An 18,311-nucleotide genomic window follows, 5' to 3' on the forward strand; every position below is an offset into this window, starting at 1 on the left:
AGCAAAACAAAAATGGTAGTTGTTCCTAACTTCAAAGATATTTCACTAGCAAGAAGGTGTTGAAAAATAATGATGTACTATACCGCAGTAAGTGGGTAGTATTGGAAGCTCTAAGAGAGTCTACTTTGTTCGTAAGATGTAAAGCGACCCTAAGTGAAGAACATACAGGTGTCAGACAGGCAAATTTTGTGCCATTTCTAGTAAGTGTACTTCACTTTGTAAAGTGCTACTCTGGCGGCACAGCACTACATGGAGAAGGAGAGTTCACTGATGTCGACTTCAACAAAATTCGGCAAACTTCATACTCGCTAAAATTTACAACAGATATTACTTTTTCATAACTAAAGGGCTCTTAAGAGGCCATCTTCGGCAAATTAAAAAATTTTCCACAGCTCTACTGACATCAAAATAAAGTGTTACAAGTTGAGACAAGTAGGGGGAACACGAAGCATACCCTCGAACAAAACATGGAAAATGTGTTGCATGTGCTTAACATACTTACTGCGAGCTTAGAAACAGCTTGTAGTAGAAAGATGAGTATATGTTTTATAACTCACTTCCACATTTATTTTCAGGCATGCTTATTTCAAATCCCTAGATATCAGTATTGAGGCTACGCACAGTGTGAAGTGTGCTTGGACCAAACAAAGGCTAGTGCAAAGGCTAGTATCACTAAAGTGATACTAAATTTGCCCATATGACAAGAGTTTAAGAAAAAGGATGCATCCAAAGAAGGCGTAAAACCCCTTTTGCTGTACTCATAAACAGCCTTGTAAAATACGACCAGCGCATATGATGTGTAGAAATGTTCCTCACCACTGCTGGACTGTTGCGTGCTGCTGTCTGGAGGCACAGGGGCAGTAGTCACGGTGGGCGGGGCGCTGCTGGGTGGCGATGGGTGGGTGCCCAGGAAAGGAACAAGGGAGTGCCACGGAAAGACAGGAATTGGCTTGCCATCACTCCAGCCTGAAAGGTACAACACCATATCACACCCCACTCAACTGAAACAGACTGGGCCTCTGAGAAGCATTTCAATGTGAGCTATGGCATTTTCTGACTGAGTGACTTGCAATGTGCAGCATCAATATGCTATTGGCGCTCATCAGAATGATTAACACTGCTCATCAAAAATAACTTGTACATTGAGGAAAGCAAACAAGGTCTTGACTGTCAGCCCACCTGGATGAGTCAAACCCATTCAGAGATGGGAAGAAAATCCTCGAAGTCAAGTATGATCCACTGAAATGTCACACAGCAGCAATCTATATACAACCAAAAAGGTAATGAAAAACTTAACACCACAGAAAAGGCAAATTGCTGGAACTTGTAACAGAAAGTGTGCTGAGCAGTAATATTCACTATTTGCAGTTTGAACACTGCACTGCAACTGTTTTTTGGTTATTAAAAATGATTGTTATAAAAAGATATGCATTTCAAGCTGTAGAAACGTCAAATTTATGGCTATTTATGGGTCACATTTTTTTCACTATTAACACCGCACACTGAACTAGAAAACCAAGAAGACTGTATTATTCATAAACGCACCTTAGATAATATAATATTGCAAAACTACTCCACAATTTTTTTGGTCTCAATTTTTGCAAGTTGGGGTGCACTATAGAGGGTGTCCAGTGGCCTGCAACCGGTGGCTTGTGCATTCCCTGAGGCTTTGCATAACAATTTTCTTCAATTCAGGCACATTTAAGGGTGCTAACACCACACCGCAAGAGAGCACAGCCATGTAACAATATTTAAATCTTGCAGGCTGTATTTTAAACTCAAAGAAAAAGAACTATGCTAAAGTCACTTTGGAGCAAACAACTGAAATGGGCATTTCTATACTTACTACCCAACTTTTACACTGAAAAATCCATGCTAGAGGTAACAATAAAAAGTTAGCTAATTCACCACGGTCAATTTGCGAATCAGGAACATTTAAAAATAAGCTAATCCAATCAAGATGACTACCTATAACCCTGCACAGTCGAATCTTCAGAGGCCACACATCTTTTCAAAGCTTGGCATAAGTTAACTGTAACACCCTGCATGTCCTGTCAGTGGCAAATAAAATGTGAACAAGATAACTGGAACACAAACACAAGGATATCGGTGGTTGGGGAAAAAAATACAGCAGCTGTTTTTGCACCATCAAAGTAAAAATCAAGTGTGCCACTGTTCAGTCTCTCTCAACTGAAATCTCATTTTGCTGTTCCCATTTCACTTGCCTTGTTTGCATTTCATATGACGCTGATCGTACATGGCAAGCTTAGGACCACTCCACAGAATGGACAGCAAGGATAGAAACATTGTACATAGCACTGGACCAGCGCTGCACACGCTTCCTTTTCGTTAGAGCCCTGTGTGTTAGCACTGGCTGTTTCAGGATGAAAAGCCAACAAGCCCAAACATCTGTACACCCTACAAATGCTGTAAGCCTGCTGCAAGTGGGATGCCATCAGCATGTACGTGCTCAGCCTCCAGTCTGTCCCTTCTGTTTATTTCATGCCTATATTAGAGACGTTACTAACTCTTGCGCTGATTTCTTCGCAATGCACTTTGCCCAACTAATGGCGGAACAGGCAGTTTTTCAAGCTGGAAATATAGGCACCTATTTGTGCCTTTCGCGACTTAGCATATGTTAAAGGGGTGCAGAGGATGAACTGAAGTTGGCTTGTACCAACAAGCTTTTATACGGTAGAAAAAAAACAAAAACAAAAAATGAAACGAAGGTGTCGTCACAACCGGCCCATTTAACGAGTGAAATGCGTGCGTCGACACCGATTTTCGTGTGTGGATCCGAGAGGCTACGCTACACTGCCAGTCGCTTCAAAACGGTGGCAACCTGTCCTTTTCCGGTAAGGATGTCATACGTTTGAATCGACTGGTGGGAAGATTTTTTTAAAATCCTAATTTCCTTGGTGATAAACGGGTCTTTTGCTGCCGGACATATTTTAACATACCCAGAAAGAGCAAAAGAACCGATTTTTAATGAGAACAACTGCATTAAGTTGTCCTCCCTTTATGTCATTTCACTGAGTACACCATGGTCTCAGGCACAAGAACAAGTCATCAGCATTTCATTTTTGTCCAACTTCTGGTTAATGGGGCCAATAGTTGGGCAAAGTGCACTACGGAGAAACGAACTTAACAATTAGGAAAATCTCTCTTTAGAGTACTAGGACGGAATGCTTTGCCACTTCTATACCGTGCGTCAGCTGGTCATGTGCAGTGGAGAGGCAAGGACCCCTACGAAAAATGACGAGTTCCTCAACCTTACTTGAAGCCCTGTACCTACAGAAGAAATGCAGCCATTTGCTGACTGAAGAAAATATGCAGTTATACAATATAAATATCATACGAGACATAAATACAACACCATTTTCAAGACTGACACCCCCCCATAAGGCACATGCAATATGGAAATTTCGTTCATCACACTGAAATTAAAGAAAGACTGTGAAAAGCCTATTCTATATTTTTTAACAGAACTTAGATCAACAAAAATAGATTAAATGCCCTTGTGTGCATTTTCTGTACTGTGCTCGTATAATGAAACAATTTATTCCGATTCCATGCCACATATTCCACGACAGGCTGGCTAGTAAGTTTTTATAACCTCAGCAATGTTGCAGTGTCAACTGTCCCTTGTTCTGAATTTGTTGAAAGCCTGCTTTTGCATTCTTTTTTATTTTTACTCTTAGGCTGTATATTATTTTCCTTTCTTTGCCTGTGTCTTCACCTTTTGTTCTGCTACAACCCCCAACTTATATGCATGCTGTCCCTTATGTAATGCCTCCAGGCCTTTAAAGGACAAATTAAATGACTGAATTCATTCTAGTTTTGTTTTTTTCAGTTAATCCTTTTTAACTGGCTCAAACCCAGAAATAGCGAGAGCCCGGCATTGCTTCAGTTTTTACTTAATCATGAAAGATGTCAACCACACATTAACGACACCTCTCTCAGACTCAGAAGCTTGTTGAAAGTTACCCCTTTAATCTCAAAAGCATTACTACCAGCATACTCAAATGTGCAATGCATAAGATTTCCAGAATAAAAAGCTCTCCTTGCTATGTACCAAAAAGCAATGGCTTTTTAAAATCAGCGTGAAATTCACACAATTGATGAAAAATATGAAACTCGGAAGATCTGCAGAAAGGCAAAAAAACAATTCCCAAAACTTGTCCAACTCAAACTCACTTTCAGCTGAAAAAGCTTGCTTTTTTTTATATTTAGAATGCACAAAAGCTGGTGTACTAAACCTTAGAGTACAGACCGCACTTTCATGAAGCCCTTCAATGAGAATTTTGTATATGAGAAATTTTTACAGGCAGGAGCTTTAAAGGAAGAATGTGGCAAGTAGATTCGTCACTTGGGTGAATTTTTTTTATTTCTGAGTTTGTTTTCATTTGTAATCATTTGGTCTTCATCTGTATTGTAATGAAAAATTATAGTGAAACAGACAGCACAAATAAAAAAAGGGCACTTTTTTATGTGGGACCATCGAAAATTGAAAGTAAATTGTTCTTTTGAATGTACCAACGTATTGAGAATTCGCGAGCCTCCGACAACCTTAGCACAAACATGAAGATGAGAGATGAGTGCTCCAGCTGGTTGAAATGCTATAATTCTGGACCAAAAGCAAAAGCATAGGAGCCGAATAATGGGGCCAACAAGGGGATATAAACTTCAAGGTTGATTTTCTCAGTTTTCACTTCTGCGACTGCTATCACTCATCCCTTTGCCATTTTGCAATGACTGCCAATAAAATGATTCTGTCTTTCGTGCATGAATCCTGAGATGCTGAAGAGTGCAATAAAGCTCTCCATTTTTCTATGTACACTTGCAATAGTTTTTGAAAGTTATTTTTGTAAGAAACGTTTTCTTGCTAATATGCATGCGAGTATTGTTCACGTCAAAAAACAACTAACAGCTTTATTGCACACAACAAGGCTTCATGAATATGCTGACATAAAAGCTTGTGCACATTCTCCTTAACTATTTAATGCCCTGGGGATGACTTTATGAGGGTGTAAATCGTAATTACTGAGCAACTATAACACGTAGCGCAATAAAAAATGCACTTCTAAAATCACCATAAACTTTTGCAGATCTCTGCCGAATTCAATTATATTTGATGTATAAATAAAGAAAACAGTTTTAAATGACACGTCCCCCCTAGAGGCTGTTGATTTAAAGTGTAGCATGAACTAACATGGCCCCGTGGCCTTCCAAAGATAGGATAGGATGAATAGTAAGAGACTTTTGCCTAGAAACACAACACATACGAACAGGACACGTGCCAGGCTATAACCAAATTAACATGGTGCTAGAATCATTCAATCAAGCAAAATTACCAAAATGATGCCCCCAAAAAGCATGGGTGCTGGCTGCAGTAGCAAGTGCATGAGATAATGGAATCTATACCCTGGCTGCACTCCATGATGGGAAAGAACCAATGGCCTCCAGAAAAGTATCACAAGGCTGACTCAGCCCTTACAGAGTTCATAAAATGAAAAAAAAAAAAAAAGGAAGGGGGTTGGGGGCTTGCTGTTGGCATTATTTGTGTGTTTTAGAGTGCATGAAGTAGGCAAGGTGGCAACTAAAAGTGCTGCACTAAAATGCTTTCACAGGCTAAATTAAATGATTCATAATAACGCTCCCAGGAATACAGCATAAAAATGAGACAAGATACAATAACACATGGCTCGTGTTGTCATGCCTTGTCCCACTCTTGTACCCACAATCAATTTCATTTTGATGTGTTCATGCATGCAGTCATTCATTTACTATCCAACACTGCCAGGGATGATAGTAGGGGAGAAACTTTTTGGTGGCCAGACTAGAACTTGTGTTATTTTAAGATAAAAGGCAAACAAAAATGCACAATAAACATGGAATAGGTCGAGAATACAAAAGGTCTTTTTAATACGAGAAAGGTGCCAAAAGTAAGTAAAACTACACAAAATGTTCTTGAGTTCACATGGACTTATGCATTCCTCAGATTTTCGGTCCTGCAGCTGACAGTCTACATTCTGTACCATTTTTGTTTCAAATATATCAGTATGTGGACTTGTCCCAAACTGAATATCCCTTTAACATTGCTCCCTTCTATTGTAAGCTCTAGATGTGTATGAATAAAGCATAACCTGTAAAGACTAAGTCAGCACGGCGCCCTAAAAGGACGAAAAAACTACTGCAATAGCTGTAAGATGAGACACTAACTTGTCGTCACAGCCAAATAACAGCCTGTCGGTCTCCTTTCTTCCTCGGAAAAACAGCTGCTTCTTTGTCGGCGTTCCAATCCAGTGAAAGCCAGCGCTGCAGGAGCAATGTAGGCAGAAAAAAAATGTAGGCTTTTCATAGAGAGCTGGCCCGCCGTGATCTCTATTTACCTTTTAACACTTTAAACATACGAGGAGGACATGTGGATGTTCATGTAGAAATTAGGCTTAATCGTATAAGCATTATAACTGACTCAAGGACAAATTTCAAGAAGCACTGACTTTAACACCAGGACAAAAGGTGGTGAACATTCGAAACATTAAAAGTTCACTGCAGCAGTAAATATAAACTCATCAAGTTAGCATGCTTGTTGCTGCTGAGTAAGCACGTACTTATCCTATGGAAGACCCAAGAGATGTAGCCAGAAGTTACCAGTAATATACAGTTAAGGCCGGTTTTTCATCTGTCTTGGGTGGTACCAAGAAAAATAATGTACAACTAATTTTACAGCTTAGCTCATTCGTGACTTCCACCGTGTTGCAATGTGGCAACATGAAGTTGGCGTGCCTTGGTCACACTTGCCAGCCATACTGTCAAAAGTAAATGGTGCTCTCCGGATTCAGATCACAATGTAAAAGCAAATGAAATGCAAGCTCATAGTAAAAAAAAGCAAGAAAGCTTTATGGTGTAGGTAGGGATTACGCTCGAAAACAAACAGCGAGAGAGTGTGTCCGGAAAAACTCATCATTGACAACAAACCATAGCGTGTCACTATTTTAAAACATATCTCTTTGCTCCTTGCGCAATGATAACCAACAACAAGTTGAATTCATGCAAACGGATAGGGTTAAATGCAGACATGCCCCTCTGCTGTGCAGTGTTGGTGCAAGTCAAGAACCCAAGGTGGTTGAAATTAATCTGGAGCCCTCAACTAACAAAGCGTGCTTCCCATGAGTGAGCCAGATACAGTGCCTTTCCTTTTTCTCCTAACAGCCTCACTACCCAAGATGACTGTCACTTGACTTCAGCAGACATCCACCGCAACACTCTTACTGCCTAGCCCACTGTGGTACAAATGCTAATACACATTCATTCCCCCCCCCCCCCCCCCCCCCCCCCATCTATTGCACCGTACAAGTTCTTTCCAAGTCAAAAGCTGATCTGCACACCCCTACCCTGCGACATTTCTATGAGGTACAGGTGCAGCCAAAATAATGCAGAGCATGCTTTGGCATTCAAACTTTTCTACTGCATTCAGTAGAGACAATATCAAAAGAGTTCTTGGGCTTATCCCTTTGTGGCATGAAGCCTACGTTTATGCATGTGACTTCAAAATTTTTCTCTATCTACGGTTTTCACAAAGCCAGTTATACCGGCTATATTTGAAACTTCTGCTAGACAGGACGGCAGAAGCATTTCAGGTGCCAAAAAAGGAATTGCTTTTCCAGACCAAGAAATATAGACTGACGTTGTGAAGTCCTATGCCTATGTATTGCTATTTGGCGCTGTCACTTCTTTTTGCTCTGATCTGGTGAAAATGTTTTAGTAAAAGACGCTGTACCTGAGTTCTTGTTGTGATAACAGCTTTGGATAATAAGGAAAATAATTATTTGGGCACAAATGTGTTTCAGAGGAGGAATAAGACTGCAAACCTGTGAGTGCAGCAATGTTCGGAGGGCGTAAATTCCTAAAGCTTACGAGCCATTCATGTTTTTTGTAACGGGGTTCAAATATACACACACAAAAAATATAAGATTTTTTTCATTACTAGAGCATATTCGTGCCTGAAAAGGTCATACACGAGAGCACAAGAGGCATTTACTAGCATATGTATAAAGTACCTCCTAATTTCCGCTAGGTATGGCACGAGATGAATTTAATCACCGAGGTGTGCCCAGCAATATTATGAACACAACTGTATGCTGAATATACGAATGCAGAATCTAAAGAAAGTCTGCAATATGGTGCTCGAAACACATGCAAATAAAATAACAGTGCTGTTAACGGCCTGGAGCAACTGCATGCCAGCATGCATGCAGGCCTTGCACACAAACACCGAGATTTGAAATATCTGTACTACTGCACAATGTTGCCTACATGAAATGCAGCAAATATCTGCACCGAAAGAAACATGAGAGGCCATCTTTTTGGCCACCTGATGACACCAACCTGTAAGCGAGTCTGAGCAATTCAAATAATGTGAGGCGCTATCACACTGCACCAGAGGATGCGAAAATGTCTCCACTCCTGTATGTTGCATTTTTGTACACATGGTTGAATAAGCCACGGTACTAAAACCAGTGTGCATGATGCTTACGGCTAAGCTTGTAGCTTTACCCAATACTTTATTTCAGTACCTATCCATGGATGCCTGGCAGATCTACTCTTTGTTAGGCATTAGGACCTCCATAAAAGAATTTCAAGCACGGATACAACACTATCGCCACGACTCCATAGGGCAAGCAGCTGGAAAGCACCACAGATGTGAGTGAAGGCCACTGCTTTGCTAGATCATCAGAGAAAGGAAAACACCAAATGTCATTTAATGTTTCTTTTCAAACAACGAAAAAACTTGGCCAAATAAGCCCCCTGCTAGGCGCAGGCTTATGCTGTTCCATTTTGTTAAATATTTAATGGGATGATGAGGTCAGGTTTCTCAGTATTGGCACTGTTTTCTGGTGTCAATTGAAAAAAAAAAAAGTTCTAATAATGTTCTGCTATAGACCGGGAAAGCCGACAGAGCCAAAGATGGTTTTGCATCACTTGAACAGCGCAAAAACTGAGAAGAGTGATGACTTGGCTGAATAGGTTGGCTGATGTATAACTGAAAGTGTTCAATCAATTTGGTACCGGCTCAAATGAGACACTTGACAGGTATATTAGAGGAGGCATATGCATCCCAATAAGCCATTAAAAAGACTTATACAATAATTCTTAATTGCCATAATATAATGAGATGGTGACTCATGTAAATGCCATCAGCAATCAGACACATAGCTCAATTAATGAAGTGACATGCGCACATTAATGAAGTACATCATATGCTGTAAAACAGTAAGGACGAAACCAGAGAACAAATTTTCTTCTTCGTGCACTGAACACCTTTTCACTCTATCTTCACTGGAATACTGTGAAAGGGAAAAAAAAATGACTAGACAGAAGAATGGCATACTAAACATATCATACAGAAGCAGTCAAGAGGACTCGTAATTTACTGCAAACTGTCAGAGCAGGCATAACCATAAGCAAAAGGTCACAGTTACTCGCTCATTTTGCCTTGGGTGATCTCAAATATATGACTACCTCTGGTACCCACTTTTTTTAAACCTTGCACAAATATACTTGCTGTGGCAGCTCAGTGGCTATGGTAGTTGACTTGGGAGCTGAAGTGACAGCAAGCTCAACCCCAGTTGTATTTCGATGGAGGCAAAATGCAAAAATGCCAAGATTTTGATGCACATAAAGAACACAAGGCAGCAGAAAATTAATCCAAAGTCCCCCACTACAGCATGCCTCATAGCCCTTATCTACAGTGCAGCTTTGACACGTGAGAAATCTACTGACAAACATAACAATGACTTGCTTTGCTGGTCCACCTAGGCTGGCAAATCAAATTAAATGTCCAAACGAAACAGTTAGAGATTGGCAATAATTTGCACAGCCGACAAGACATATTCTCAAATGCAGTTTTGCTATGAGGCTACTTTTCTGGCGCAACTTGACAAGTGTGAACACTAGATGTAGACAGCAGTCAATACTCGAGCAAACCTAACATGAGGGCAGACCTCTGAACAATAGAGAGAAACTAACAAAAAGCAGATACTTGCATACACTCTGCAGCCCACAGAGACCAAGCATCAGACATTTCGTAACTAGACGAACAAAAGAAAGGCTAGCAGCCTCTGCAACAATTCCAGAGCAAGTGGCTGTGCGCTCGACTTTGCTAGACTGCATGCTTGAGGGTCAAAACACACAACTAAACAGGTGTGACCTGTACTGACCGTGACCAAGGTATGCAGAAGCCGTGACTTCCGAAAGCTGGGTAAAAGGGAAAAGGCAAGGCATTGCGCACTTTCCGACCAAGCTGCAATCCTGAATCTGCAGCGTGCGACATAACAGGCGCTGCTCCTTTGGCATTCGAAAAGAGCCGCAGCTGCGTCTTTGTCCTGCCAGCGGAGCCACGACACATTGAACGCCAGAAATGTCAGCCATGATATGAAGCACACCTCATGTACACAAGTGCTGCCTGTCTTAAGACGACGGACCTAATACCGAGAAAAGAACAGCAGCACAGTCTGCTGCAAAAGGAAACTGAAAGCTCCGAGGCATGTTCTACTTTTCTTTCTCTGCACAGCATTTTTTTTTAATGGAATTTCAGGTGGGAAAGTTTAAGCGAAATATTCGGTAATAATTATACTTCATACAATTACGGGCAGCATGTCTAGAATGCTTCTCGCCAAAACCTCAGACTAGTTTGCCCTGAAACTGACTCGAATATTCAAATCAATCTAAATTAACTATTATCCATCGATACGTTCAGCCACTAAAGAACAAGTTCACAGAGGAAGGAGCCCTGGTGTTATCCGTGGCTGATGAAGTAAACCGCTCATGAAAAGAACAAACGAAGAGGTTGAGGGACACTTCATTATCTTGCCAACAGATCGTGCACTACTTGTAAGCCTGCAAAGTTCTGTACTCTAGTGTCACAGATTGGTCCTTTCATTTATTCAGGGGAAGCAAAGAGGCAATCGCTGTAAGTGAATGTTATATTATGCAAAACACACTGCTAAATGTCTCCTCTATGTTAAGGGCAAGCAAGAACAAGCTATCAGATAATGAAGAAGAGGCCCACCTCCATGCACATCTCCATCACTGATGCACTCAATGATATGCAGCCTTTGGCTTCTGTGAAGTCCCATCTTAAAGAACCAATCAATTTGGCCTGCACCTGCTGGGCTCTGTACTGACCATCGTAAGTAAGGCACGAGTGCAACGCATGCAACATGTGTTGGTCCTGGACCCTTTAAAACAACCACCTGCATCTATTATGTGCACCTATTGCAGAAATAAGATCCAGCACATACTGCGCAACCACTGAATTACTGGAAGGCCAAGATACCAGGTAAACAATCAATCTAGTTCAACAGTTTTTAGCCAGGTTGTGAGAAGCCAACGTAAGGAACAGCACAAAAAAAAGAATGGCTACTGGAGATGATGTGCTTTCTTTCTTGTGTCCCATTCCTGGCGCTCGTTTCTAACACCGACTGAGCCCATTATGCAGTTTTGTTGGGTTTGCTATGAACGCAAGCACTACAGAATGTGACTGAGGAGACCACAGGGCAGGGACCGAAGTGTAATGACAACAAAGAACAGGTTGGGGCCACGAATAGGGCTCATTATGTGTATATGCACAATGAAAATAAACAAACCATGCACCTACTTATTACACTACCTCATGCATGAATTGTGCTGTCACAATGAAACAGAGGAATTTTACACAATGTCGTTAAAAATCACCCACTACTGAATACGTGCAGGCACTTCAGTTCACGTTCGATCTGAATGACACTTCGCAGCTCAACCATGCCCAGTCATTTAGGAAAGAAAAAATAACAGGGACAACGCAACCGTGAACCGGGTTCAAGCTGGCTTTGAGCAAAAAAATTCAAAGGTTTCCCAAGACTAACAAACACGGTGGTTTACCAAAACATCATTTTGTATACATCACAAATATAAATTATGTTACACAATGAAGGCACGCAAACTAAGTAGCTTTTCAGCCTCAGCTTTCATAAAAGCTTTACTTTCTTTTTTATTTTTAGTATGTTTAGGTTCAATATACTCTAAAGCATGTATTTATAATTTCTCAAAGCTTATTAATTCGACCTCCAGCTACTAAAAATGAATACATTTGATGCCTACGAAGCACTGAAATGTAGATTTCGGCGCAAAATGCAGCTGAACTTCATACCCGTTGCTTTCCGCAACTGGGTCCCCAAAGGCTGCCATCTTAGCCTTGTTCGAAAGCTGCCGCTCTTCCCTAGATCCTGGTATTATTACTCCCTACTGTGAAATCCTCGTGCAACGTCTGCATTCCACCATTTTTTAAGGTCTTTACAACAACCCCCGAATAGTTGGCGCACGCGCTTCAAATTAGACTTTTTAACACTTCGTGTTTTTTGTCAACATGACTAGCCGTACAGAAGTCACATTTTTATAAGATGATGTACCACAGTAACAACATTACCAATATAGATAGCCATAGCTTTGCATGGCAGGCCTTTGGCTATAGCTCCATTTGAACTGTAACCAAAAATACCGAGGGAAAGTGTCTTAACGAGCTATAAGAAGTGACCCAATTAGGCTTCAGTTATGCTGAAACTAATCATATTTGAAAACAGCAAGAAATACATATACATACAAATTCATTACAATATCTATAACAAAAATTTTCGTTATTAAGACCCACGTCTCACGTTAATTACTGATGCAAAATCATTAGCACTTATGAGTTATCAGCATAAGTGCTTGCTGAAACGTTCAACTCAGCGATAGCCCTGGTTCCAATTTTTTGCTCTTCCCTCAAAACTTCAAATTCTTCACCAAGATAACACTGTTTATGTAACTGCTGCTTTTCAGTCCAACAGCAAATTGCTGATTCATGCAGAATCCCTGCTCCATGCTCTTTCGCCTGTGGCTAAGAATGAGCAACAGTTGAACAACTCTCCAGAGTTCTCTGTACAATGAAGTTGTCACATGCCAGGCCATGCAAGATGAATTAGTGCCTCTTTAGGCATGCTCCGTGCGCTACAAGCTTGGCATATGCGTTTCGTCCCCTGACCACAGTATGCAAGCACGTCTTCCCAGCGATTAAAGCCCTTTGTTCGGGGCTTCATTTTTTCTGGAATTCAGGGGGTAAAAATCAAGTGATATTTTTGTGACCTGAAATTAAAGTATGAATTGGGTTATTCCACAAATGGTCCCATAATTTGGGCTTTAGCAGGTCATTTGTAGCCAAAGATAATTTGCTACAATCACTAACTTTCGTGCAGGGCATAAAATGCTCTATTTTTTTTTTGCACATTGTTTTCTAAACAATATGGAAATTACAGGTTGCACTGTGAATAAAACGATATCTTGTTCTCATTTATATTGATAAATTTGCCACACGCATTAAGAACTACTGTGCAGCACTTCTGCGACTGTGAAACACCTATCTGCCTTCGTTTTTTACACTGCGACAACATTTACTCAACATGAATGCGATCATTATGAACACAAAAGAGCCTTGGAGCAGGATGCTGTCAGCATGTGTATTGCTTGATACTAAGATACCAGTCTGGTCAGAACCTGTGCTTTTGCTTCTCACTTCTGAAACATACCATTTGAACTTGGCCTCAAAATAAGCACCACCACAAATAAAAAAAAAATTGAAAATTGGTTTCTGGGGAAAGGAAATGGCACAGTATCTGTCGTAAGGGAAGGGATATAAGAGAGAGTGAAAGAAGAAAGAAGTGCCGTAGTGGAGGGCTCCAGAATAATTTCGACCACCTAGGGATCTTTAACGAGCACTGACACCGCAAGGACATAGCTCCCTTTGCGTTTCGCTGCCACGGTCGGGTTCGAACCCGGGCAGTTTGGATCAGTAGCCGAGTGCTCTAACCACTGAGCCACCGCGGCGGGTATAAATAAAGAGCCTTAAAAGAAGTTTAAAATGATCAGTTGACAGAAACCACCCTTCTGAATGTGCAGATTTCTTGCTTCTTGCAATGTTTCCAGCTTTGTCCACATGAAAACAAAGTTTCCTGGAGGGCTTATTTTTAGGTAGAAATGGGTTCATAAAAGGAGCTCATAATAACTGCAGTTGTCTCTCAGTGGCTTTGGCGTTCAGCTACTGATCCCAAGGTCACAGCTTCAATCCCAGCCGTGGCGGCCATATTTTGATGGAGGCGAAATACAAGAACACCCGTGTGCCATGCGATGTCAGCACATGTTAAAGAACCTCAGGTGGTCTAAATGAATCCAAAGCCTACCACTTCAGTGCCCCTCATAGCCAATGTGTCACTTCCAAGGCATTAAACCCCGCAATTTGCAATTTAGTTCATAATTGCCCACCAAGCAGAGACTTTTTCTCCAGAACTCCAAAGGTGAGGAACCGCCACTTCCAATATGGCTGGGCCAAATTTGCAGTTTTTACTCCAGTTTTAAGATATCGCCAGATACCCTGGGTATTCCTTTACGCTACTACTGATAGAACATCATCAGGTCCAAGTAGGTACGCTTCTTGCCCAGATCAAATGAAATAAAGGCAAAAATATAACACCTTAGCATTCCCCTAAACTCGCTGGACTAGTTCTGACCAATGCAGATAGAAATGAAGTAGCTGGGAGAACAGTGGCAGCAGCAATGGTGACGTAACATACACCATAAGAGACATTTATTGAAAGAATGTTTCCTGCACTACCAGAGAAACAGCCAAAGATCACTGGCTACATCAACCACAGCTCAAACATTTGTATGGAGAGGTATGAACACATGCGCAAGTATGCATTCAATACCAGCGTTCAGTAGCTTAGTGGCGAATTCAGTAGCTGTGGCACAAATTTTATGGCCTGTTCCAAAACTACCAGAGGAATCCTCCATAGCGCAAACATTTTATGCAAAGGAAACAAAACTTAGTAGGTTCTTTTGTTGCTGCCCCCTTTAGTACACCACAAATTCAAGGATTTTCAAGGACCTGCATGGACTCTGCCTAAAGGTGCCTTCAAGGCTCTCGAAACATTCTTGTGAGCACCCAAATATAGTTTCAGAATCCTGGCAGGGAGTGGGTGTGTTAATTTTAAAGAGTCGCTAAAGACAATGCCATTTATAGCTAATTTTCTTTCTCGCAACGTAAAGCGCAAGGTTTAGCATATGTGCATCTTGTTGCATGCCTATTTACATGCATTTTCTTTTGAAAACAGGACTTTCAATGACATGAATTGTGTTTTCCATACTCTCCACCTGTCTGAAAGTGTCATCAGCAGTGTTGGCGGTAACACATTACAAGTAACGGCATTACCGGTAACGGATTACTTTTTTCGGTAACTTAGTAACGTACTTGCTACCACTTTGGAACTGTAACGGGTAACACACTTCCGTTAACATTTTTCGGTAACGTGAGGTGTCACGTTACTAGTTACTTTTTATTCCACTTCTCCCCTCCATCCGCCCCTTTTTTTATAGAAAAAAGCGCAGAGCACCTAAAGTGATGTTGCAAATGAAGAAAATGTGCAGGTGCTCTCGATGGCTTTTGTAGCAGCTCGCATGCATGCCAGAAGACACCTGCCCTTGACGACGCACCCAACTAAAAGAAAAAGAATACCCATAAAGCACGAACCCCGTGCACGAACACGCATTAACACACTTGCCTTCACCTACCTCCCCTTCCACTGATACACACAACTCGCTACAGAGTGGAAGCATGTCGAGCATTTTGGAACATCACATTTTTTAGAATTACTGTAAATTTGTTGAGAGTTCAGCAATGTTTTCTTTGTGAAGTTAGAATTGATGATGAGGTGTCTCTTTGTGTTTATAATGTCAAATTAAGAAAATGGCTTCACCATGTGCCTTAGAGCTATCAATAGGATAAAACAACAGTTCGTAACACTGGGCCACCGTCCTGTATTACTCCGCTAGCCGAACATTAAATCTGACTATATCAAACAATTCATGTATCAAAATTTTAAAGCTCATAATTATTTCCTTGTGATAAGCTCCTTGTTTAGGTAATGAGAAACGTTTAAGCAGCGGACTACTTTTTCGTTGTGGAGGAATTCTGTGTGCGGCGGCTGAATGTGGGCGGAGCTTCACTGCAGACTTAAGTTGTATCCGACTCCTTTAGGCCACTATAACATTGCTAAGCTGCTGCAGATTTGTGCAAAGTATTCTCATTAAATCAAGATTTAGGCTAAAATCGTTTCTGGGCTAGAAGTTTGAGGTGAAATATGAGCTTTATAAAATTGTTATCGTGAGTTCTTATAGCGAAGACTCACTGAATAAAATTTATGGTCATGGAGTAACGGCAAAGCAACGTGCGGCAGTTTTTTTCGGTAACTGTAACACGTTGCGTTTTTTTGTAACTAACGTAGGACGGTAACGCGTTCCTTTTTCTTTTTGCGCAACGAGCAACGTATTTTGTTACTTTTTTCGGTAGCGCCTACAACACTGGTCATCAGTGACACTGGCCATTGCTTATTGCATCTGAATCAGTCTGCTCAGCTTAACTTCTCCATACTGGCTCAGCTAACAGTGTGGGCCTGTATTGAAGCCAAATTCCTAGCGCCAACATGACAGCATGACAAGCAGCACGTCCACAAGCACCAATGGCATTGCCGGGTGTTGTTTCCTCTCCATCATTTCATGCGCACACAAAAAAAAATGCTTTTGAGAACATATCTGAATTATCTCTGAACTTATCAGTTTTTATTTTTTTGAAAATCCAGTGGACTTCTTACAACGTTCATTACAGAAAACAGTTTAGAAACAAGCAGAAAAATCGGGTTAAACCGATTTCTACCCTAAAAAACGCGTTCCAAGAAATTCTGTTTCCTTGTGGACAAAGCTTAAGACACCGTAACCAGATCAGTGGACATTTATTTATTTATTACAAATACCTATAGCGCCCATTGGGAATCTTGTGCGGACATCCAAAGGAGCACTTTTCAGTCAGGTGGTCATTTTCAGTAATGTGATTGGTTGAAGTCACTTAGGAGCAGATTTTGGAGCAGGCAAAAGTGCTTTCTGACACAGAAAAAGAGCATTTGGTGCAGATATATACCATATTTTCCAGTGTGTAAGTTGAATTTTTCCTAAATTTTTCATTAGTGCGACTTAAATATGTGAAAAATTACGCACCACTGCACACCATCTTTTGCCATTCTCAGTAACCATATTTGAAAAGAAAAGAGAAAACACATACATAAAAGAGAAAACGAATAAATTATCATTGAGTTTTAGTGCAGTGTAATCTGCTACTGTGATCCATTTTTGCAGGGACCCAGGTGTACTTGCACAGTGGTAGCTGTGCAGAATGCAGATCGTGCTATGGTAAAACTATTTTAGTGTGAAAGCACTTCTAGCCGCACTTTTCGGGTTTCAGCAGTGTCTATGCATGTGAAGCCTCTGAGTGGCAAGTGTAACTGAGTTACTGGACATTTCCATCACACTGTGAGTATGCAGTGGCATCCAATTCAGGCAGTCATGTGCCTTCCCCTTCCTCAAAATGAGGGGAAGGTTTAAACTGTTGATTTTGAGGAAAGGAAAGGCGTAAAACCGACTCCCTGGGTCAGTGGAGACCTCTACTGCGCTTTGAGGTGGTGTCCACTAGCAAAAAAATCGTGCTTTCACACAATATTTGGTGCTCAGCAATGCTAAACTGCCAGCCACTTTTTTTATGTTATCCTACGGGTGGAATAATATATCTTTCCACTACAGGACAATGCAGTGGCACGAAGTGCACCACCTCATCCAGTCCAGACATATCTTTGGAAGTTTCAATTTCAAGTTTTGCATCCATGTGATTTTGCATGCGTCGTGTGTTGTTCTAGCTCAGCATGACGCCGTCTGGAGGCAAAAAAGCTACAATGCAAACCTGAAGTTCCATCCAATTGAACATATGCTGCAAAAAGGAGAACAAGAAGCAGAGACAGTTCAAGATGAGTGAAAAAACTATCTGGGACTGGCACAAGCCCACAAGAATGCTCCGATTGATGAAGTCACCAAAAAAAAGGCAAGCTTCATGAAGAAGGGGCGCTTTTCAGAGCTCTAGGATCGCCCATGCATAGCAGCTGCCAAAAGCACATATTTTGGTCACTCTCTCATATGAAGCGATCCTCAGTGCGTTTTACAACACTTACCAAATGAATAAATGCGTATTTTACAACGGTGCGACTTAAGTGATTTTTTTTTTGAAAATTTCCGTTTGCAAGGAGGTGCGATTTATAGGTTGAAGAATGCATCACGCATACGTGCGCGTACACACCGCGGAAGGCATAAGCGTACGTTTGTTTATTGCATCATTTGTCACTGGGATATTAGTAGCTTAA

General features: G+C 41.1%; 1 protein-coding gene across 7 annotated transcripts in view; it reads right to left on the bottom strand.

Annotated features, from left to right (window-relative positions):
- The window catches only part of LOC144136638 (protein capicua homolog), an 82,200-nt gene that overhangs the window by 49,492 nt on the left and 14,397 nt on the right, over window positions 1–18,311 (bottom strand). For 5 of the 7 annotated variants that reach the window (XM_077669143.1, XM_077669146.1, XM_077669149.1 and 2 more), the window contains 2 exons: window positions 6,223–6,318; window positions 817–966 (listed from right to left, as the gene is read on the bottom strand). In XM_077669143.1, the coding sequence (XP_077525269.1) occupies window positions 817–966; window positions 6,223–6,318 (246 nt within the window). The remainder of the gene's footprint in view (window positions 1–816; window positions 967–6,222; window positions 6,319–18,311) is intronic. The other 2 variants (XM_077669148.1, XM_077669147.1) reach the window with 1 other exon arrangement.

The sequence above is a fragment of the Amblyomma americanum genome, chromosome 6, assembly GCF_052857255.1.
Source record: "Amblyomma americanum isolate KBUSLIRL-KWMA chromosome 6, ASM5285725v1, whole genome shotgun sequence".
NCBI classification, from domain to species: Eukaryota; Metazoa; Arthropoda; class Arachnida; order Ixodida; family Ixodidae; genus Amblyomma; species Amblyomma americanum.